General features: G+C 23.2%; 5 protein-coding genes across 5 annotated transcripts; 2 read left to right on the forward strand and 3 right to left on the reverse strand.

Annotated features, from left to right (window-relative positions):
• Positions 1 to 12825: 12825 nt before the first annotated feature.
• Positions 12826 to 13998, forward strand: OCT59_009719 (uncharacterized protein; the record flags this gene model as incomplete). Its single annotated transcript, XM_066132546.1, has 3 exons — positions 12826 to 13017; positions 13096 to 13207; positions 13598 to 13998. The coding sequence occupies 3 exons, from the start codon at positions 12826 to 12828 to the stop codon at positions 13996 to 13998; spliced, it is 705 nt and encodes a 234-aa protein (XP_066000182.1).
• Positions 13999 to 14828: 830 nt separating this feature from the next.
• OCT59_009720 (uncharacterized protein) lies at positions 14829 to 15327 on the reverse strand (the record flags this gene model as incomplete). Its single annotated transcript, XM_066132548.1, has 2 exons — positions 14829 to 14971; positions 15120 to 15327. 2 exons carry the CDS (start codon positions 15325 to 15327, stop codon positions 14829 to 14831), a joined length of 351 nt encoding a protein of 116 aa, XP_066000183.1.
• Positions 15328 to 17444: 2117 nt separating this feature from the next.
• OCT59_009721 (uncharacterized protein) lies at positions 17445 to 19489 on the forward strand. Its single transcript, XM_066132549.1, has one exon. It carries the CDS (start codon positions 17513 to 17515, stop codon positions 19388 to 19390), a length of 1878 nt encoding a protein of 625 aa, XP_066000184.1. The 5' UTR covers positions 17445 to 17512; the 3' UTR covers positions 19391 to 19489.
• Positions 19490 to 23391: 3902 nt separating this feature from the next.
• OCT59_009722 (uncharacterized protein) lies at positions 23392 to 23700 on the reverse strand (the record flags this gene model as incomplete). Its single annotated transcript, XM_025329506.2, has 1 exon — positions 23392 to 23700. The coding sequence occupies one exon, from the start codon at positions 23698 to 23700 to the stop codon at positions 23392 to 23394; it is 309 nt and encodes a 102-aa protein (XP_025168007.2).
• Positions 23701 to 24870: 1170 nt separating this feature from the next.
• Positions 24871 to 25404, reverse strand: OCT59_009723 (uncharacterized protein; the record flags this gene model as incomplete). Its single annotated transcript, XM_025331046.2, has 1 exon — positions 24871 to 25404. The coding sequence occupies one exon, from the start codon at positions 25402 to 25404 to the stop codon at positions 24871 to 24873; it is 534 nt and encodes a 177-aa protein (XP_025187652.2).
• Positions 25405 to 25940: the final 536 nt, after the last annotated feature.

The raw sequence follows: 25940 nt of genomic DNA on the forward strand, positions 1-25940 counted from the left end.
AATAATAGAATTGAATGTATAAATTATTTATAACTTACAATCTATTTAAATAATGAATTTAGTTAGTTTAAATTATATAAATTATACGCAAATATTATACAAATAAGTAATAATAGAATTAAATAAATAACTTATGACTTACCAACTAAATAAAATTACAAATATTAGATAAAAAAATTTTGTTAGTATAAAGTAAAAATTAGTAATAATAAAATTAATTAAATAACTTACGGCCTATATTATTAGATAGTTTTTTAAAATAAATAATTTTGTTAGTTTAAATTATAGCCAGATCCAGTGTTGGGAATTTGTTCAATTGGACATTTAGACATCCAATTGGATATATGTCCAATTGTCCAATTGAATGTCCAATGATCAATTAAATCAATTGGACATTGCCCAATAAGCTACAGCATTAATTATGTAAATATTATATAAATAAATAACTTACTCACTATATTATTAAATAATTTTTTAAATAAAGAATTTTGTTAGTTTAAATTATAAGTAAAAATTATATAAATAAGTAATAATAGAATTGAATAAATAACTTACTCCCTATATTATTAAATAATTTTTTAAATAAAGAATTTAGTTAGTTTATGTAAATACCATATAAATAAGTAATAATAGAATCAAAAAACTTATAACTTACGTTCTATTTAAATAAAGAATTTAATTAGTCTAAATTATATGTAATAAGTAAAAATAGGATTAAATAAATAACTTATAACTTACCAACTAAATAAACAAATTTTAAATAAAGAATTTAGTTAGTTCAAATTATGTGTAAATATTAAGTAAGTAATAATAGAAATTAAATAAATAACTTATAACTTACGTTCTATTTAAATAAAGAATTTAGTTAGTTTAAATATTATATAATTATAAAGTAATAATAGAATTAAATAAATAACTCATAATGTAACTTACGTTCTATTTAATAAAGTATTGAGTTAGTTTAAATTATATGTAAATATTAAATAAATAAATAATTATAGAATTAAATAATAATAACTTATAACTTTACCAACTAATTAAATTACAAAATAATAAAGAATTTAGTTAGTTTAAATTATATGTAAATATTATAAATAAGCAAGCAATAATAGAAATAAATAAATAATTTAAAACTTACATTCTATTTAAATAACAGATTTAGTTAGTTTAAATTATAAGTAAATTAAATATTATATAATTAAATAAATAACTTATAACTTACCAACTAAATGAAATTACAAAATAATGAATTTGTTAGTTTAAATTGTATTTAAATATTATATCAAATAAATAACTTATAACTTACCAACTCAATAAAATTACAAATTTTAAATAAAGAATTTAGTTAGTTTAAATTATATTAAATATTATATAAATAAGTACTAATGGAATTAAATAAATAACTTACACTCTATATATTAAATAATTTTTAAATAAAGAATTTAGTTAATTTAAATTATATGTAAGTAATTATAGAATTAAATAAATAACCTACCCCCTATTTTATTAAATAATTTTTTAAATAAAGAATTTAGTTAGTTTAAATTATAAGTAAAAATTATATTAAAAAGTAATAATAGTAGAATTAAATAAATAACTTACTCCCTATATTATTTAAATAATAGTTTAAATTATATGTAAATATTATATAAATAGGTAGTAATAGAATTAAATAAATGATTTATGACTGAACTTACGATCTATTTAAATAAAGAATTTAGTTAAATGTAAATATTATGTAATAAATAAGTAATAATAGAATTAAATAAATAACTTATAACGTACCAACTAAATAAAATTGCAAATTTTAAATAAAGAATTTAGCTAGTTTAAATTATATGTAAATATATATAAATAAATAACTTACTCCCTATATTATTAAATAATTTTTAAATAAAGAATTTACTTAGTTTAAATTATATGTAAATAAGTAATAATGAAATTAAATAAATAACTTATAACTTACAGACTAAATAAAATTACAAATAATTTTTTTTAAATAAAGAATTTAGTTAGTTTAAATTATATGTAAATATTGTATATAATTAAGTAATAATGGAATCAAATAAACAACTTACACTCTATATTATTAAATAATTTTTTAAATAAAGAATTTAGTTAGTTTAAATTATATGTAAATATTACATTAAATAAGTAATAATGGAATTAAATAAATAACTTACGCTCTATATATTAAATAATTTTTTTTAATAAAGAATTTAGTTATTTAAATTATATGTAAGTAAAAATAGAATTAAATAAATAACTTACTCCCTATATTATTAAATAATTTTTAAATAAAGAAATTAGTTAGTTTAAACTATATATATGTAAATATTATATGAATAGAATTAATAAATAACTTATAACTTACATTCTATTTAAATAAAGAATTTATTAGGTTAAATTATATGTAAATATTATATAAATAAGTAATAATGGAATAAAATAAATAATTTATAATTTACCAGCTAAATAAAATAACAAATTTTAAATAAAGAATTTAGTTAGTTTAAATTATATGTAAATATTATATAAGTAAGTAATAATAGAATTTAGTAAATAACTTATAGCTTACCAACTAAATAAAATTACATAATAATTTTTTAAATAAAAAAATTAGTTAGTTTAAATTGTATAAATACTATATAAATAAGTAATAATAGAATTAAATAAATAATTTATAACTTACGATCTATTTAAATAAAGAGTTTAAATTATTATAAATAAGTAATAATAGAATTAAATAAATAACTTATAATTTACCAACTACAAATTTTAGATAAAGAATTTAGTTAGTTTAAATTACATGTAAATATTATATAAATAAGTAATAATAGATTTAAATAAATAACTTACTCCCTACATTATTAAATAATTTTTAAATAAAGAATTTAGTTAGTTTAAATTACATGTAAATATTATATAAATAAGTAATAATAGAATTAAATAAATATAGTCAACCCCCTCAGTTTATAGGCACCTTCTATATAAGAACTCTCCTTCTTAAGGCAACCATTTTTGTCCCAATTTTTATATATCTAAAATACCCATTCTATAATCACTTTATTAGTTATAAGTACAATCACACCAATTGTAAGTCCCATATTATAATAAATATATATAAAATTCCCTGCATAAGCACATAAATCACGTTATTTGATGTAATGACCAATAAAGTATGTTCTATGTAGTCTGCACTCTGAACTCAATGGTAGGAAAAGTTTTATTTTTCAAAATATTCCATAATATCTTTAACAGATAAATAATTTTAAGCATATTTTTACATTGCATATTCATTTATATATGGGAGTACTGGATTAATCTTCATTATAATCACGCCATTGGGTGGTCTCAAGGGGTGTGATTATAGAGGGGGTTGAATGTAACTTATAACTTACGTTCTATTTAAATAAAGAGTTTTAAATTATATGTAAATATTATATAAATAAGTAATAAACTAATAATAGAATTAAATAAATAACTTATAACTTACGATCTATTTAAACAAAGAATTTAGTTGGTTTAAATCATATGTAAATATTATATAAATAAGTAAAAATAGAATTAAACAAATTACTTATAACTTACCAACTAAATAAAATTACAAATATTAAATAAAAAATTTAATTAGTTTTAATTATATGTAAAAATAAGTAAGAATAGAATTAAATAAATAACTTACGCCCTACATTATTAGATAATTTTTTAAATAAAGAATTTAGTTAGTTTAAATTATATGTAAATATTACATAAATAAGTAAGAATAGAATTAAATAAATAACTTACACCCTATATTATTAAATGATATTTTAAATAAAGAATTTAGTTAGTTTAAATTATATGTAAATATTACATAAATAAGTAATAATAGAATTAAATAAATATCGTATAGCTTACCAACTAAATAAAATTACAAAATAATTTTTTAAATGATAAAGAATTTAGTTTGTTTAAATTATATAAATAGTAGAAATATAGATATATCTTACACCCTGTAGTGTTATTAATTATTAATTGGTTAGATATAAACATAATATAAAAGTATTCACTGTAAATTAAATGTATTACTAACAATCTAGTTATTTATGAGAATATAATTAGTTAAGTTATATAAAATATTAAATAAACGAATATAATATATATTGTAACTTACCATCTGTAATATAATTGTAATATAACACATTGTTAAATAGTTATTTAAACAAAGAATTTAGTTATTTGAATGTTATGTAAAAAAAAAATAAAGATTTAAATAACTGAATAACTTACTAACTATAGTATTATTAATTATTAATTGAATTATTAAGTTTACATAAAATAATAAATAAGTATTTCCATTATTATTTAATTATAAGTAACTAAATAACTTATTAACTTACGAGCTGAATTATTTAATATAATTTTATATTATATATAGTTAGTTTAAATTATATGTATAATTTTATAGAGTATAATTATAGATAGTATTTTAATATCTCAGTTAGTTTAATATACCTTTAGACTCCTCAATACTACATCCTTTAAATTTTTCAATAATATTTTCTCCGAATTCTTCTGTGTTATTTCCTTTAGATTCTTCAATAAGCAATTTAAATAGAAGTGAAAAATAATAAGAGTTTATTATATTGTAAATTTGTTAAAAATTTTATAGTTCTAATTTTATTAAATATTCTTGTTATATATGATTTTTACCATTATCATTTCTATAAGCCATTGTTATATTTTCCTAACTAGAAAAGATAGAGTAAAATATCTTTTTATTTATTTATTTATTTATTTTTTATATATTATTATTATTAAATTTTTTAATTGGACAGTAAATTAGTAAATTAATTACGGGTATATATGGCAATAATAATGCATTATGTTGATCACAAGGAATATCTATCTGGTATGGTGTACCGACTGTACAACATGTCTTCTTGTTGTTTTCTATGTTGATCATACAATGGTTTCCATTTATGGAAATCAAATCCTTTTGGATTCCATTTATAGCGTCTTACCGATTATCTGGGGGTTTAAACATATTACGACTTTGATAGTATCGCCTTTTTAAACACGAAAAAAGATAACAAAAAAAGTATTATGTATTAAATTAAATCATTGAAATTAAATTTTTTTTACAAGGGAGATTTTTTTTTTTTGATAAAGTATTTCATTAAAGAATTATTTTTTAATAGGAGGGAGCTTTTTTTGATAAAGAATTTCTTTTGATAATTTTTTTTAATACTAGGTGAAAATATTCTTTGGTGGAGAATTTCATTAATTTAATTAGAGAATTTTTTTTTAATAGGAAAGATTTTTTTTTGATAGATCATTTCGTTAGAAATTTTTTAACAGGAAGATTTTTTTTTTTGATAGAGAATTTCGGTAAAGAATTTTTTTTAATGGGAGGGAAGTTTTATTGATATAGTAATTCTTTTGAGAATTTTTTTAATAGGTAAGAATTTTGTTTAATTGGGGAGGATTTCCATTAGAAATTTTCTTCAATAGGAGATATTTTTTTTTGATGAGAATTTCATTAGAAAATTTATCTTTAATAGGGTAGTTTTTTTTGACAATTTTGTTGGTTGAAAATTTTTTATATGTGAGTCTTTTTTTGATGGAAAATTTCATTTAGAAGCCTTTTGGTAGAAAATTTTATTGAAAATAATTTATTTAAGTAAGAGTATTGAGAATTTTAGCTTGAATTTTTTTTTTATAAAAATTTATTGGTAAATTTTTAATCCTATCATGGTTTTTCTTAATTTTATCCTTATTAATGTAATTGATTTTAATTCTTTTTTAATTTTAATCTTAATATATAGTTTCAGAGTTTTTTTTTAATTTTATTTTTATTTTATAATACTATCATAGTAAAATTTTAGGCTGTAGAGAGATTCCTTAAATAATTATCTTAGAATCCTTAAGGATCTAGCAATTTATAGAATCTTTAAAAATCCTTATGTGAATTATAAAGATCCTTAAGGATTCTATAAATTACTGGATCCTTAAGGATTCCTACGTTAAGTATTCTTTAAATATAAAAAAAATAGGCTTTTATAAATGTTACTTTTATATTACGACTATTCAACTATTCGTCTATTCGTGTATCAGTGTATCACGTATTATGTGTATCACATACTGTATATCACATGATATTCAGTGTAGGTGCAGCCGCAGTATATAAAATTTTTTTTTATTTCTTTTGGCTTTTCTTTCGCCCTTTCTTTCTCCTTTTCCCCTTCCTTCGCCTTCTCCTTCCTCTTCCGATTTAGCCCTTCTCCTCTTTCACCCTTCCCTTCTCTTCTTTCACTTTCTCTTACCTTTCTTTCATTCTTTTCCTGCACCTTTTCTTTCTCTCTTTCCAATTTTCTCCTCTCTCTTTTCCCACCTTATTAAGTTTCAGTAGGCGATTTGGACTTTAGAGACGGTAAGTCTCACAACATTTTGTTGTGAAACTTACATTTGAATTTATTTTTTCTAATAGAAATGCCTTTTAACATTTCTTTTTAATATATTTTTTTTTATTTTATATTTAATATAATTAATTTTTTTTTTAATTATTAGATACCGTTTATATTTCGTTCCTCTAACCTTTTATTTTGTAACCGTTCGAAATTTTCTTTTTGTGATTCCAAATTATCTGAATCGGTAGCATATCCATCATCTGGTGGGTATTCTTCAATAAGAGTATCCTTATAGTTCTGATTTTCATTCAAATAATTTATTCCATCAGTTGTAAATATTATCAATTTCATTAGTAGATAAATTTGCTCTTCGAGAATGGTTTAGTATTGGTTCCTTGATAGTTGAATAAATCAAACGTGAATTAACTGTATTACCAATATAATCATTAGCTTGTGGTATATGAGAATAATGATTTCGAATAGTGAACTGTTTATTTGTATCTTTATAACTGAATTTTTTACGTAACATATTAACAAAGGGCCTAACCAGTTAATATGAAAAATATTTTAAATTTTTTTTTGCTGAAAATTGTACCAATTTTTGATTTTATTTTACTAATGCATTTAGTTGAAAGATGATTAATTCCATTATTAATAAATAGGAAAATTTTGGTATTAAAACTTTGAGTTTGGGGACAAATGACTGAAATTACCATCTCTGGGCCGCATTAAGTAAATCTGACCAGAATTATGGATTTATGGTCAAAATAGTTTTAACTGGTTAACCTCTTAGTTGGTTAACCGTCTTAACTGGTTAACCAACTAATTAACATTAACCGGTTCTAACCTCTACAACAATGAGGCTTGATGAAGATATTATTCCAAATGTGCAAAATTTGTTTGTCATACATGTAATGCTTGTACTTATGATCAACATTTTTGCGCATAATGAATTTTACATGAATATTATTATGGCAAGCCGTACTGGTCAAAAGGTTGATAACTTTTCATCATGTTTTTATGATGATTTTTCATCATGTTTCATGATAACTTTTCATCATGTTTCATGATGACTTTTCATCATGTTTTATGATAACTTTTCATCATGTTGACATGATGACTTTTCATCATGTTGATCATATTTTTCATCATATTTTATGATGTTTTTCACCATGTGACATGAAATTTTTTCATCATGTGTTGAATAATCTTCATCATGTTTCCTAATATGAAATTTTAACTAACCAAAAATGTCTTGCCAAACTACTGGTTTTTTGATGTTCAGATTTAGAAAATAAGAAATTTTTTTTTACAAACTTAGAAATTTACCGATTTTCTGGTATTTTGCCATTACACAAATATATATCACATAAAAAATTTTATCACATCACGTTAACAGTATATGAACAAAAGAAAAATAATTCAATAAAAACAATACATATACATAAATATAGGTTGTAAAATTTTTCGTATGGGAAGAGTTCGTATGGGATATCTTTGATAGAAAATATTTTTTTTGAGATTTTTTGAGTTCGTATGGGAAGAATTCGTATGGGACTTTTTAATAAAGATTTTCTTTATGTAGGGTTCGTATGGGATATTTTTAATAAAATTTTTTTTTTTTTTGAGATTTTCTTAGAGTTCATATGAGAGGATATCTTTTGATAGAAGAGTTTTTTTTTTGAGTTCGTATAGGATATTTTAAATAAAAAATTTTTTTTTTGAGATTTTCTTAGAGTTCATATGGGAGGATGTCTTTGACAGAAATTTTTTTGAGATTTTCTTAGAGTTCATATGAGAGGATGTCTTTGATAGAAGAGTTTTTATTTGAGTTTGTATGCCCTATAAGAAATATGTATACAGAAAGGATACGTTTTGTATACATTTTATGTACGTTTCTATAGATTCCGTATACAAATTCCGTATATTTAATAAGCAATTCATTTTTGAACATTTTTAAAAAAACTAATGTATATGAAGTGTATACGGAAAAAATTAATCATACGGAATTTTTAAACTTAACAGTTAATATTTTTAGAAAATAATCTTACAAAAATCTCGTATCATAACACGAGATCACGTGATTATTTATTGTTTGTTATGATACGTTTTTTGTTTTTTATATAAACCCTTACTTTGATGAGTTTGATCTTCCGATCTTCCTTTCTGTCTTCCCTTCCTTCTCTTTTTCTCTTGTCTTATTTTTGTTATTTTTTCTAAATTTTTCTTCTTTTTTCGTCACCCTCCTTTTAAAAAAAAATTTTTTTTTCATACCTCACTTTAAAAATTTTTTTTCATCACTCTCCTTTAAAAAAAAAATTGTTTTTGATTTTATTCTTTTATTCCCACTCTTCTTTTTTTTTAAAAAAAATTTTCTTCTTTCTATTTCTATTTCCTCTTTATAAAAAATTTTTTATTTTTCTGACTTTGACGTCGTCTCTTTAAAAAAAAAATTTTTTTTAACTTTCCTAACTTCGTTACCCTCTTTTTAAAAAAATATTTCTTTTTTTGATTTATTCTTTATTCCCCTTTCTTTTTTATTTATATTTATCCCTTTTTTTATTTCATAGGCCAGCAGATTTTTTTTGTGAGAAGATTCAGTTTCTTTTTTCTTTTTTGTAGATCAGTTTGGGAGTCTTTTCCTTTCCTTTTTGTAGGATTGTTCAAGATTTTTTTCTTTTTTTAGGTCAGTTTAAATTTCATTTTTTTTTTTGTAAGTTGGGTTCAGATTCTTTTCTTTTTGTAGGTTGTTTCAGTTTTGTTGCTTCAGAGTCTTCTTTTTTTGTAGGTTAGTTTTGGATTTATTTTGTTGTTTTGGTTTCTTTTTCATCAGATACTCCATAATTCTTTTCATTTATGTAGGTCAGACATTCTGGAGTTCTCTTTCTTTTTTTGTAGGAATGCTGACCTTTGGTGACTTGGACGATTGCAGATATTATATATGAAGGGGGATTTTGTTTCCAATTAAGTTAGACGTTCTTATGTTTCTTTTTTTGTTTTTTTTAGGTTGTTTGACTCCAAATGAACCTGAACTTATAGATAATTTTGGTTGCAATAGGTGGTTTTAATGAGGAGGGAATTTTCATAATGTATTTGTATTTTGTTTATTTTTTATTTTTTATTTAATTTAATAAAGTAAAATTAGATTTATGTAAATATAATTATAGTAAACTGTAATACAAATAGTAAATTCAGTGACCAAATCGTATAAATTTTGTGATAAAATCAGTGATCAAATCATGTAAATTCCATATGAATTCTGTGCAAATTCTGTATCCAAACCATATATTTAGTGATACAGAATTGTGCATTTTTCCGTATCCTATTATGATACGTTATTTCTAAAGAAAAAAAAATTATATAAAAACTTTATAAAAAACGTATCCAATTTTTTTATAGGGATGGGATATTTTAAATAAAAAATTTTTTTTTTGAGATTTTCTAAGATTTATATAGGATATTTTTGATAAAGATTTTTTTTTTGAGATTTTCTTAGAGTTCATATGGGAGGATGTCTTTGATAGAAAAGCATTTTTTTGAGAGATTCTAGGGTTCGTATGGGATATTTTAAATAAAAATTTTTTTTTTGAGATTTTCTAAGATTCATATAGGATATTTTTGATAAAGATTTTTTTTTGAAATTGTTTTAATTTGATAATTCATCAAATAACGTTGCGAGAACGTTTTTTAATATATAATTCAATAAAAAAAAGTTCACTGTTTTTTTCAATAATTGTTAAAAGCATTGTAATAATGTTTTAATTCAATAAAAAAAAAGATTCGCAATGTTTTTTTCAATAATTAATTTAAAGCATAGCAAAAACGTTTTTTAATATATAATTCAATAAAAAATTGGTTCGCAACATTTTTTTTATTGAATTATACATTAAAAACGTTCTCACGGTGTTATTTGATGAATTATCAAAAAAAACTCTCAAAAAAAAAAATTATCAAAAATATTTTGTGAATCTTAGAAAATCTCAAAAAAATTTTTTTATTAGAAATATCCTAGAATCTTTCAAAAAAAACTTATCTATCATCCCATAGAATTCTTAAAAAAAAAATCTTTATTTATTAAAAATATCCTATACGAATCTTAGAAAATCTCAAAAAAAAAAAATTTTTATTAAAAATATCCCATACGAACCCTACAAAAAGAAAATCTTTATTAAAAAGTCCCATACGAACTCTTCCCATACGAACTCAAAAAATCTCAAAAAAATATTTTCTATCAAAGATATCCCATACGAACTCTTCCCATACGAAAAATTTTACAACCTACATTTATGTATATGTATTGTTTTTATTGAATTATTTTTCTTTTGTTCATATACTGTTAATGTGATGTGATAAAATTTTTTATGTGATATATATTTGTGTAATGGCAAAATACCAGAAAATCGGTAAATTTCTAAGTTTGTAAAAAAAAAATTTCTTATTTTCTAAATCTGAACATCAAAAAACCAGTAGTTTGGCAAGACATTTTTGGTTAGTTAAAATTTCATATTAGGAAACATGATGAAGATTATTCAACACATGATGAAAAAATTTCATGTCACATGGTGAAAAACATCATAAAATATGATGAAAAATATGATCAACATGATGAAAAGTCATCATGTCAACATGATGAAAAGTTATCATAAAACATGATGAAAAGTCATCATGAAACATGATGAAAAGTTATCATGAAACATGATGAAAAATCATCATAAAACATGATAAAAAGTTATCAACCTTTTGACTTAGTACGGCTTGCCATATATTATTACCATATATATTACCATATACAGTATACCTATACTAACAAAGGCGTTTAATAATAATATTATTTTTTCCAGTCAGAGAGAATTTTAATATTATATAGTAATGGCTCTCAATAATGATAAAGGTAATAACATATTACATATATATAGTATAAATATTTAATACAATTAGAATAATACTTCTAAACAAATTTATTAATATAATAAAACTAGTTTCTGGTAATATTGAATTTGAAGGAAGCAGCACTAAAGAATTTGAAGGAAGTGTCTCTGAGGAATTTAAAGGAAGTGACTCTGAGGAATTTGAAAAAAGTAGTATCAAGGAATCTAAAGGTATATTAAACATGCTAAAATATTAAATTTTTATTTTTAAATAGTACATTTAAATACTATTTATAATTATACCTTACATATAAAATATAATTTAAACTAACATATTATACGAAAATAATATTAAATAATTTAGCTCGTAAGTTAATAGGTTATATTGTAATTGAATAATAATAGAATTACTTATCATTTTTATTACATTTCATGTAATTAAATAATTTTATTTAATGATTAATATAATACTATAGTCAGTAAGTTATTAGTTATTTAAATCTTTATTTCTTTACTTCATTTTATTTATTTTACATAAAATTCAAATAACTAAATTCTTTATTTAATTAATTATTTATTAATTAATTGTATTACAGATGGTAAGTAAGTTATAATATCATATTTTATTGGTTTAATATTTTATATAACTCACAATTATATTCTTAATTTAAATAACCAGATTGTAAGTGATATACTTAATTTACATTAAATACTTTTGTATTATATTTATATTTAACTAATAATAATTAATTAATAATACTAGGGTGTAAGTTATAGTAAATATCTATTTCTATTATTTATAAATAATTTAAGCTAACAAAATTCTTTATTTAAAAAATTATTTTGTAACTTTTTTAGTTGGTAAGTTATAAGTTATTTATTAAATTCTATTATTAATTATTTATATAATATTTACATATAATTTAAACTAACTAAATCCTTTATTTAAATAGATCGTAAGTTATAAATTTATTTAATTCTATTATTATTTAGTATTTATATAATATTTACATATAATTTAAACTAACTGAATTTTTATTTAAACATTATTTAATAATATAGGGCGTAAGTTATTTATTTAATTCTATTATTACTTATTATTGGTGTAATATTTACATATAATTTAAACTAACATTTAAAAATTATTTTTAATAATATAGGGTGTAAATTACTATTTATTTAATTCTATTATTACTTTATTTATATGATATTTATATATAATTTAAACTAACTAAATTCTTTATTTATAAAAATTATTTAATAATATAGCTTGTAAGTTATTTGTTATTTCTATTGTTATATATTTATAAATATTTATTTGTTAATTGAATTCTTTCATATAAAATTTCTGTTATTTTAGTTGGTAAGTTATGAAAAATGAAATATGAGTTATTATTATATTCTTATATAAAAACTAAGACATATAGTATATTAAATTTCTATTTAAATTTTAGAGTAAGTATTGATTTTAATCTTAAATTTTAGTGTAATTTTTAATATAAACTTTCATAATAATATTAATTACTATCTAAATTTATAGATTTGGAAAAAGTGGAAATACAATTATGGATAATTTTATTTTGGAAAAAAAATTAAAATGGATTCCTTATGATAAATTTAGAAATGTTGAATATCTTGATAAAGGAGGATTTGGTACTATATACAAAGCTATTTGGTTTTATGATGATAAAGATAATGAAGTAATTCTTAAATGTTATAATAATTTAAGTGACAATTTAAATGAATTTTTAAACGAAGTATGATAATATATTGTTTATTTTTTAATTTAAATTATAATTTATTTATATTAATATATTATTATTATTATTTTATAGTGGAAATATCATAGAAGTTGTTTAAGTTCATATGATATTATTTATTTTTATGGGTTTACAAAAGATCTAAATACTTTGGAATATATGGCGGTAATGGATTATGCAAACAAAGGTAATTTAAGAGGAAATTTAACAAGAATAATCAAAAGTGATTGGAATCAAAAATTATATATGTTATATGAAATTATTTCTGGACTTGATGACATACATAACCAAGATCTTATTCATTGTGATTTTCATGATGGTAATATTTTAAATCATAATGAGAGTAAAATTTATATTTGTGATTTAGGATTATGTAAACCTGTAAAATCATTTTTGAAAAAATATGATATTTGTGGTGTTATACCATTTATGGCACCTGAAGTTTTAAGGGGCAAATCTTATACTCCAGCTAGTGATATATATAGTTTTTCTATGATTATGTGGGAATTTACATCTGGGATACCACCATTTAATAATATAGCACATGATTTTCAACTTAGTTTAAATATTTGTAAAGGTGAACGTCCTGAAATTATTGAAAATACTCCACAATGTTATGTAGATTTAATGAAAAGATGTTGGAATGAAGATTCGTCAAAAAGACCATCATCTGAAGAAGTGTTTGATATTATTCATAAATGGATTTTTCGTCCAGATAAAGTGAAAGTTAAAGATATTAATGAAGAATTAAAATGCAATATTATGGAATTTATAAATGCACCAATTGGACATAACAATAATCTTACTACCAAATCTCATCCACAAGCATATTACACAAGTCGCTTACTTGATTTTACTAGTAAAAAATTGAATGAAATTCTTGAAATTGAAGATTCACAAACTTATCAAGCAAGCTATTCTTCTACTGGTATGACTGAAGATTTGGATGATTGTATAATTAAAGATATGAGTAATTAGGTATATAATATAGTATTAAAGAAAAACTAATTTTGCAAATTTTTTATATGGATTAATTTTTATTTATTAATTATTTAGATATTCAAACAGATGAAATTAACTAATTATTAAAAAATTCATTTAAGTGATATTTGACATGTATTCAATAGAAATTGTTTTTTATATTTATATAAACACTAAGGCTAGAGTAGTAAATATTTTACAAGTTTCTTAGTTTGTAATTTAAATAAATCTTTTTTTTTATCCAATTATTAAATATAATTATCAAAATAATAATATAAGTATATAAACCATTTCTAATGCTTAAAATTAAAAATAAATAATATAAAATTTTTCATACTCATTTCAATGGCTAATTGAATTTAATTTATATTGCTGACTTTTATTTTAGTATTATTTTAATGCTCACCAGAAGTGAAATTCACCTGGGGTGATTTTTACTGTATCATGTAATTTACAATTTTTAATATTGTATAATTAAAAATATAATAAAAGTACAATATAAATGATCTCTTCTAATGAATTTGTTACGTTTATATTAATGTTAGCATTATCATCGGATTAGTTTTTCAGCGATTTGCTAATTATTTTATTACAATTATTAAGTAAAAAATAACCAAATTTCATTAGAAGTATTAAAAGTGAATATACTATTGAATTACAAGAAAAATATGCAAAAAAATAACTGCATGGGTTTTTTTTATCTATGTATGGACTGCGTGTGAGTTTTCAACTGCACATTGAGCTGCACATGGAATTTTTTACTGCGCATGGGTTTTTTGTAAAAAATCTTGTCTGAGATTAGAATCTTTATTTTCTTTCCAAATCTCTCAAATAGCTATGTAAAGATCTGAAATATTTAGCATCTGTGCAAATATTTTTGAATGAAGTTTATTAATGTCTTCTGTTTCTGACGGAAATACTCCAACATCACTATTATTATAAAATTCTGGTCTAATAAGGAAATCATGCGCTTTTTGAAAATGTTATACGCTTGAATAGGTTTTTAAATTTGTCTAAAGGGGCGGGGTTCGAATGACTACTATAATCATTCGAGCCATTATTTTAACATATTTAAAATGGTACTGAAGTTTACTTTAAAATAAACATGCGCGACATACTTTCCAGATTTGGTATACTCATACGTAAGTCGTCTATAATACCATCATAATCAGATTCACTTCGTCTTGTCTTATAACTGAACTCTTGTTGGAGACTATATGTATTAACTACCTTTTGACATTTCCCAAGATTCAAATGACAATCCAATGTGAATTCTGACGTTTGAGTTTCTCTATTTTCTGGCAGTTCCTCAAGTTCATCATCCATAGCAATTTCTGCATCCGGATGAACATTTTCTTTATCAAAAAAAAGGGATTTTTTGAAATTTTAATTTATTAGAGATACTAGTATTCTTTACAATTAAAAGAAAAGAAAAGAAAAGAAAGAGAAAGAGAAAGTTTATTTTGCAATTGATTAACTGATTTATACTTTTCTGATTATAATTCACGTGATCATCAAGTACGAAACCTGATAATTATTTTCTATAAAAAACAATTTATAAAATAAGTATAATATTTATTAAAATAACCATAAATTTACTAATCAATTTTATTTATGATTCGAATAAGCAATTCCTCAAAATATGAAATAAATTATATATGTGAACCTTGCTTAGAAAATCTATAAATATTTCTACTTCTGTTTCAGGTTCATTCCATAACCCCTTTGATTGCAATTATGGTTATCGAAAATTGTACTTCCTAGAACCATTGTGAAATCTATATCTTGTAAAACTTCAATGTCTTGAATTAATTTTTTTGTATTATGTGAATCATCATCATTTCAGATATATTTATTAAATCACCAAGAATTGCCTGTTTCGAACTTTCATTTATTAAATCTTTTACTTGAGCTTTTAATTCTCGTTTTCTCTTTTCAAAAGTTCAACTATTTGATTTTCCAACCTTTTATTTTCACTTAAAAATATTTCTTGATTTTATCTTTCATCTTATTATTAAAGGGTGCTTCTTTCACTTCTTTTATTTTTCTTGAAATGATTGAAAAGATTTTATTCTAGACAAAATCATCGCTCTTGAATGAAGCAAGACATAAGTCAAAAAAATATTCCATATCATTATGACGTTTCTCAATAAATTCAGGCACAATTTTACACTCAATTTTTTTTAGGCGGTAAATTTGGTATAAGTTTACGATATTTGGGCTGGACTTTAATAAGTTGTGCTCGTAATTAAACAAAATCGGAATACCTTTTTCTTACTACAAACTTCCTTTTTCTTTCAAAAAAAAAAGTTAAAATAAATTCATAAATTAAATTAATAATTGAAAAATTTACAACAATTTATTATTTTAATACACGCCAAAAGAATGAAAAAAAAAAACAATTAAGAAAAAATATCACTAAATAGATTTTAAAGGGAAAAAATATTTTAAGAAAAAATCAGTTTGAAAAAAAAAGACCAAAAAAAAAAAATTATAAAAAAAAATGAATATTAATAAAATTAAAAAAAAATCAGTTTTGAAAAAAAAACAAATATATATATATAACCATATTAAAAAAAAAGAAAATCAAGTTTGAAAAAAAAAAATTGGAAAAAAAATATTTAATAATATTAAAAAAGCAAATCAGGATTAAAAAAAAAATTAAAAATACTTAATATTAAAAAAAATCAAGTTGGAATTAAAGGAAAGAAAGTGAAAAAAAATTTCAACGTCCGATCGCATCATTTCAAAAGGCTAAAGGAGAAGAAAAACCAAACTTTTTTCGTTAGAATTAAAATTCATGCGCAGACGTATCACGTTTTCCTGTTACACAAATTAAACGTGACATTTAAAATGACTCATTAGTCATTAATTATAAAACTGTTGTTATTGATACATGCAGTTCATAACTCAAATAAAAAAAAAATGATTTAAAAAAAACTACTTACAAATCATTTTACCATTCTAAGTTACTTTAAATAATTATTTATAAAATTTAAAAGTCCTTGAGTAAAAATCATTTATCAATCCTACTGATCATCTACTGCGATGATGATCACATGATTTTACCGTTTAAAAAAAGAATTTCAATAATTTATACGCATTAACTAAATACAGTAGATTTATAATTATGAAAATAACTTCTATTTCTTTTAACATCCGGATAAAGAAAAAAAATAATGAATGGCATGATAATAAAAAAATATATTTATAAATATAATGAAATTTAACTCCGGAGGACGAAGTCCGGATCTATATATGGAGTTATTTAGTCATACAGATCATTTATAAGTCATTATCATTGTACATGCGCCAATCTTTTTTATCTGCATTGATTTGGAAACTTATCTAAACAAATTCTGAAATTAATTTTAACTAATTTGGAAATAATTTTCAAATCCTGAGAAATAAATCTCGAGAATAAATCCTGAGAATAAATCCTTAGAATTTTTCGTTTATATTTTTTTTTAAAAAATAATTTTTATTATTTTTTATTAACATTCAATAAAATATGTCAAAGTGGTTCTGTCTGAAAAAAAAATCAAAAAAACGGGCGAAAGCCAAAAATGCTGATACTATAACTACCACTTCCATTACCCCTTCATGTTCTAATGATACCGAGAAACTAAACCTCACTGAAAAACGTCCGAAAATATGTGCTGATGAGATAAATACTTTTTCTTTTGAAGAAAAGCCAATAAACATAAAGGTTAAAGATTCTCATACGATATCTACATCTATCCCCTCTTCATTCGCATCTGATTTGGAAAAATTAAATCTCACTGAAGAACGTTTGAAACGTTATGCTGATGAGGCAGATACTCTCTATTCTGATACAACAATAACTTCTAATACAGAAAATGAATTAAAAACTAAAGTTACATTTTTGCGAGAAAAGGCTATCTCCAAAACGCTCAATAACATCAAACTTTCAATGAAAGTTGATCTTTGCTTTGTTTTAGACTGCACTGGTTCTATGAGACCTTTTATTGCTGCTGCTAGAGATTGTATCTTACAGGTGACAAACTACATTAAACATACAAATCCAAGCATTGAACTTCGGGTCGGCTTTTGTGGTTATCGAGATCATATCGATGGAGAAGGTCGTCTACTAACTTTAGATTTTACCGACCAATATGAGCAATTTACAACATATTTGCAAAGTGTACCTGCTTCCGGTGGTGGTGATGCTCCAGAGGATGTTCTCGGAGGTCTTAATGCAGCAATAACCAAAATGGATTGGAAAAATGTTACTCGTGTTCTTCTTCATATTGGTGATTATCCACCACATGGCAAAAATTTTACAGATATGGCAGATACTTATCCAAAAGGTGATCCACATGGCCTAACCGCAGAAAATGTCCTAGAAAAGTTGCAATCAAAAAATATCCTTTACTTTTTTGGAAAAATTACTGATGCTACCGAAAAAATGCTTCAAATATTCCGTGGTATAATTGGAGAATTTCCAGTATTTGATCTTATAGGAGGAGATCCAATTAAATTAATTGAAAAATTTATTAAAGCTACCTCAACATCTATTACTTATGCTGTTTCAATGACCAGTACTATTGGAAGCGACTCCAAGGATATTTATTCTTTACAACGAAAAAAACTTGATATGAATCCAAATGAGCCTGATTGGATTATTCTTCCGTTGCAAGAAGGAATAGTTATGTGGTATCCTATTCTTGATACTTTGAAGGAACTTAAAGACCCAAATTATTTCAACAAATCGAATCTCTTTTCTAGAAGTTTCTCCTTTAAGATTGCTCCACAACCATTTTCTGCAGGTGCTGAAAGATATGCTTACTTTGCTCTTGATATGGAAAGGTGTCCAGAAAAAAAAATGGTGATAAAAGAATATCTTCATGTTGGACGAAGTGATTCTTTTGAAAAGTATATTGAGGCGATAGAAATCTCTACAATTGCATCTTTTCTCTCTACAGAATTTAATTTGATTGCAAAAGGAAAAAATCTTCCCAAAGTAAAATTTCTCAATGTAAAACTTTTACGTTGTGGAACTATTGACTTTAGTACTCGATATTATACTATTGAACCAAAATTTCATAATATGGAATATAAACGATTTAATGCGAATACTGGTGTAATTACAGAACTTCGGCCTATTCTTGAAGCTTTTGTCCATTTCACGTATGAATACACCAAAGGATACTTGGTTGTTTGTGATCTTCAAGGAATTGAACTTACTAATGAGTTCTTATTAACTGATCCAGCAATACATTGTATTGATTCTTTAAGATTTGGAAGAACTAATTTTGGCAAAGAGGGAATCGATCAGTTGTTCTTGGCAAATCATAGGTGCAATGATATTTGTAAACAACTAAAATTAAACCATATTAATAATGGATTATCAGAAGTTGTAGTATAAAGTATTGATAATCAGAATTATTGTCATATAATATTATGAATTTATAGTTTGTAAATTTTTTTTTGAAAAAATAAATTATCTGAATTTATTGATCTTTTATTAAAATTTTCACCAAATGTTTATTAAAGTGATAAAATAAAAACCGTGATGATGCAGTAATTACATGTAATTTATAAAGACATCATTTTATTAACATTTTAAATTAAAAGGCCTATCTTGAATAAATTATAAGGATTAATTTTCTTTTTTTGAAATTAAATATATGTCATGTAACTGTCTAATAGTATTAAAGCACGCGCCTTGCACAAATGGATCATGTGCTACATTTAACTTTTTTTTCATCATTTACCTTAACTCTATTTTCACCATCATGTGTTTATTGTTGCCGTTTATGAACAATAAATAAAAATTTTTAAGATTGCCGAGTGAAATATTGGGTTATACAGTATAGTTAATAACCGGAATAATATCTGTACTATTAATATAATGAAACATTGGCTAGTATTATAAAAACTTGACATGAATTTAGGTATGAATTCATCTTGAACCATTACAAGTTAAAATGTTATGCCCTACGGAGTCCGGTCCGATGATATCATGCCAATTTTTATTGCAGTCATGTGAATTCAGTTTCGGATCACCAGTGATTCACTCGACGCCTCGACGGTCTTGATTGGATTATAAAGCTTAAATTTTTTTTGCCACTCACCCATTCACTTTGTAATGGGTTATTAAAAAAAAAAAAATTATTTTTTCCTTAAATTATATATACTGTATATACAGTACTTTTGAAAATCTGCTACTATATTCTTTAAAAAAAATTAAGTAGAAAAAGTTTTTTATTTATGTTTTAATAGCACGCAAATTTTCCATTTTTTCCACTTTTTTTTTTGAATTTTCACACAATTTTTTTAATTTTTCAAGCTAAGTTACTTCGCAAAAATCAAATCTGAAGCTTTAAACAAAATGTTTATCTTTAGATTATTAAATTTAACTGTTAAAATGGGTTTCAATTAGTGTATTAACAATTAAATAATAAACAAATGATGATTGGTAAATTAGTAATCTATAATTAAGATATCTTAACAGATATTACTGTACCACCATAAGATGAATTAATATTAACCACTTCTAGCTGATATTTTTATGAGATAAAAAAATAGGGGGCACAAATTTATGAAGAAATAATGTCAAAATTTTGGCTAATTGACAATGTTTAAGTATTTCGCCCAACATTTCAAGATTTGTACAATATTGATGTCTAATACGTCTAATACTTGCACAATAAAATCTAACCTCATGGTCTTATGGGAGTGATATTATAAATACTTGAATAAAAAAGATTTAATCTTAAAAAATTTATGCGATTTTGTACAAATTGATAAACATATCTATAAAGGAAACGTGAGGAATAGGGATAGTAATGTTATCCTTCTGATATTAATATTTATAAGACACATTAAATTTTAGTAATTAGTGCTTTTATGATAAAAGTTGAAATAAAAGCAAAGTAAAACTTTTAAACGTCTTAAGTATAAAATTCTAAAAAATGATTATTGAATTTGTTTTCCAGTTATTAATATGAGACCGACCAGGAAATAGGTAAATGAAGATTCCCTGTCATATTAATAAAATTGATAGAACCCAAAAAATTTTGTTTACTTTTTTTTGGATTGTGTCAAGTACTATAATCAGATTAGATGGCTTTTTTGATGTTTAGTAAGATTTTTTTAGTCAATAAATTTGTGTGAAAATTTTTTTTAGTAAGATTGTTTTTAATTATATGGATATATAACAATATTAATAATTTTGTATGACAAATCTATATAAATAAAAAATTTGTCTGACATTTGGATTAGTCTCCATATTAACTTGAAATCCCATGCCATATAATTAAAACCCATGACATGCCTCTGCCTGATCTATTTATGGTCAAGAATTATTCAATCCATATGAACTAATCCAATTTCAGTTAATAAAATTTTTACCTGGATTTTTTTTTGTCCAGTTTTTTTCTTAAAAAAAAAGAAAACCATTTTTTAAATTTTCATTTTTTTTTAAACTGAAATTTTTCTTTTTCTTATTAAATAATCCTATTGTTTCAGTCTTTTAAGACTAATTTTTTTTATATTATTTTTTTGATTTTTTTTCTGTATTATTATTATTTTTTTTGGGGGGGCCAAAATATTGTCCTTTATTTTCAGAATTTTTTTCGGTACTTATTTTTTTTCGAATTCCCTTTTTCTAGAAATTTCCCTTTTTTTAAATTGATTGCTTTCTTAATCCTTTCTTTTCCCAAATTTTTTTTTTATTTTTTTTCTTTTTCCTTCAATTTTTTATTATTATTAAATAAAGAAATAAAATATTATATTAAATATATTTACAAAATTATTATTTTTTTAAAAAAATCAATATAATATATAGGAAAATTGACCGACATTGATAGAAAGATAATTAAGGTTTTTCAATTAAATTAAATGCTGGATAAATAGTTTGCAGAAATTGTTAATTTAATAATAGATTATTATAACCAAATCCATATCCAAAATTTTCTAAATAAACACCAGATTTTTGAATAAAGATTTTAATTCAAATGATTTAGTTAAATTAATAATTTATTGAGTAAAATGAGTATCAAAAGAATAATAATAAATGAAATGAACAGATTCTAATATATTTAATTGTTCAAATATTTCCCAAGTTGGTTATAAGTTTATGATTGACGTAATATAAAATAAATTATAAAATTTATAATTAATTAATAAAAATATTTGTAGTATTTTTATAATATTAAAGTTTTTTAAAAATTTTCATTCTACACTCAAACATCAAATCATACATTATTATAAATATAATTTATATCATTAATACATATTATTTTGTTATTTTTTGTTAACTAATTATTACCTATATTAAATTCTAATTATAAACAAAAAACTGCTGTGTATATATATATATATAACCATCTTTAATTTACTTAGTATTACATTATAATTAGGGATGGCAACGGTCGGTCATGGTCGGTCATCGGTCGGTCATAACCGGTCAAGAACCTTTGACCGACCGACCGACCGTTTGACCGACCGTTTGACCGACTGGTTAACCGATCCTGAAAACGTTTGCGAAACGTAATTTAATTGAAATACTTAATAAAAAACGTTTTCGCAACGTTTTCTATTAAAATAATTAAAAAAACGTTTGCGAAACATTTTTTTTATTAAATTACGTTTCGCAAACGTTTTCAGGATCGGTTAAACGGTCGGTCAAACGGTCGGTTAAACGGTCGGTCAGAGGTCTTTGACCGACCGATATCGGTCACGGTCATGACTGGTCATAACCGGTTAATGACCGTGACCGTTGCCATCCCTAATTATAATACTAAATTTTTCTATTTAAACAAACTCATTGGTCCCAGTGCGAAGCAACAAGTGACTGCTAGTAATTAAAAAAAAATAATACAATTCATACTGCTTTACAATTTTTTTTTTAAGAAAGAAAAATATGTCATCAGCAGTATCTGTATTATGTTAAGTCGAATCCAAAGGATTAGATGGTGGATTTATCAATGGTTTGGCAAACTACCAAAAACATTCATTTTAAAATACAAAATTTGACATTTCTTAATACAATGTATAGTTATTTATTAGTATTATTCATTTCAAGTTATTGCCTCACATTAAACAGTTTAGAAACGCTTGTCAGGGACTAAGGCAACTTGTTTTTTTATACAATTTGATAACTGTCACAAATCGGATCCTTTACAGATTATTTTTTTAAGTTAATATTTTGATTGACTTTATTAAACAAATTTGCATCCATTTTTAATCTTTTATTTAAATAAAAAATAAATTTATTTAAACAATAAACATTTTTTATTTTTTATTAAACAAAGTAAAATATCTATTACAAATGATACTTTTTTTTTTATCATCACAAATAAAATATGTTTAACTTTTTATGAGATCAATAAATAAAGTCATTATAGAAATTTATATTTAAATTCAAATTATACAATCCAAACACTCAGAATTATTTTGATATAAAATTTCAGTAAGCAAGCGGCTTGTATAATATGCTTGTGGATGAGTTTGTAAAACAGAAATATTATCTTGTTCTAGTGTCAAAACACTATTTGCTTTTATAAATTCATACATATCATTTTTTAATTGATTATCAATATTAGGAACTTCATATCTTGGTTCATCTTCACCATTTAATTTATAATATTCATTAACACATCTAAGCCATTCAGATATAGTATTTTCAATAATTACTATATTGGTCTTTTGGAAGGGTCTGAATCCCAGCATTTTTTCATAACATTTTGGAGTATTTTTTATAATTACAGGGCGATCTCCTTCACAAATACTTAAAATAAGTTCAACATCATGAGCTTTATTATTAAATGGAGGAATACCTGATGTAAATTCCCACATCATCATTGAAAAACTATAGATATCACTTGCTGGAGTATAAGGGTTGTTTCTTAATATTTCAGGTGCCATATAAGGTATAATTCCATAAACTTTATCAATTTTATCATCAGAATTTTGTATAGGTTTGCATAATCCTAAATCAATAATATATATTTCATTATAATCATCTGATATTAAGATATTACCATCATGAAAATCACAATGAGTAAGTTCTGATTCATGTATTACTTTAAGTCCTGAAATAATTTTTTTCAATAATTGCAATTTAGTTTGCCATTTAAATTTAACTATATTAAACATTTTTTCAAACTTCCTTTTTTTGCATAACTCATTATTATCACATAATTTAAATTATTTGGATCTTGGGAAATTCCAAAGAATTGAATAAATTTTGAAAATGATTTTTTCTGACAATTATAATGATGTTTCCACTATATACAGTAAATATTTAAAATTATTAATTTATAAGATAAAATAAAATATACAATTAGTACCTAATAAATAAAAATACTATACCTCGCTCATCTAAAAATTTATCACTTAAACTTGATGAATTATTAAGATTTTTAATAATAACTTCATATTCAGTCCATCTATTCCATTGTTGTTCATCAAAGTTCAAACTATCAATAGGTCCATCTAACCAGATGGCTCTAAAATTTCACTAAATCCTCCTTTATCATAATAATTAATATTATTCAATTTATTATAAGGTATCAATTCTAAAACTTCATAATTACTTTTAGCTAGCTTCTTGAATAAATTTATCAATAAATTTATTTTTACTAGTCCATTTTGAAAAATCTTACTGAAATTGTTTAATATTACATTGTTGGCACCATTTGTAATCAATATATGGTTGATTGCATTCCTTACATAAGTTGTTAATTTAAAATTATCAGAAGTCATTTTGTGCCAATAAAATGCTTTTTCCAAATTTTTCTCTATTCCTTCACTATATTCATAACATAATAAGGCAAGACTGTGCATTGATTGTTCATTGCCCTTCTCTGCTGCTTTCTGATACCAGTAAAAAGCCATTTCCTAATCCTTCTCTGTCCCTTCACCATTGTAGTATTGTAAGGCAAGACTGTGCATTGACATTTTATCACCCTTCTCTGCCACTTTCTGAAACCAGTGAAAGGCCATTCCCAAGTCCTTCTCTGTTCCTTTACCATTTTTGTAATGTAAGGCAAGATTGTGCATTGATTCTTCATGACCCTTCTCTGCCGCTTTCTGAAACCAGTAAAAGGCCATTCCCAAGTCCTTCTCTGTCCCTTCACCATCATAGTATTGAAAGGCAAGATTGTGCATTGATTCTTCATGACCCTTCTCTGCCGCTTTCTGAAACCAGTGAAAGGCCATTCCCAAGTCCTTCTCTATTCCTTCACCATTGTAGTATTGTAAGGCAAGAATATGCATTGACCCTTCATCACCCTTCTCTGCTGATTTTTCTTTTTCTAACCAATTAATGTTATCACTTGAATCTTTGATATTAGTACAAGTTAATATTTTTAATAATTTTTTTAACCAATTAATGTTATTACTTGAATCTTTAATATTAGTGGAAGTTGACATTATTAACAAATAGTTTTATTTGTTGACAATTTAAAAAATTTAAATTCCTAAATGGTACATTCCAAAAAGGAAGGGTCCTTTTTCAATACTGTATATGCTATGTTTCACTGCGCTGTTGTACATTCACCGCATTTCATTGCATTGATTATAAGGTTATTTATTACAACTACAGCAGGCTATTGAGTACGGTTACGTTATTTGTCACACCATATACTCACGTCTCACTAACATGTGATTACTGCGCCATTGCCTTATATAGTAATCCGCAGAAACACGTGATCATGTCACTTCCTTATAGTAATTCCGCAGCAAGTCACGTGATAGTGAGTACGTGAGTACGCGGCTGTAGTCGTAATAAGTTTGCAGTTCATTATAACAAAATCATGTCATTTTCTTACGAATAACGGTTGTTTATATAAAGATTTTGGAAAATTGGATGATTTACATACAGTATAATCCGAATTGACTGAAATTGCATAATAAAATTTTCTAACTATAAATATATTAGCGTACTTAAATTCATATGTATAAATTAT

Source organism: Rhizophagus irregularis, chromosome 18, assembly GCF_026210795.1.
Source record: "Rhizophagus irregularis chromosome 18, complete sequence".
Lineage (NCBI taxonomy): Eukaryota > Fungi > Glomeromycota > Glomeromycetes > Glomerales > Glomeraceae > Rhizophagus > Rhizophagus irregularis.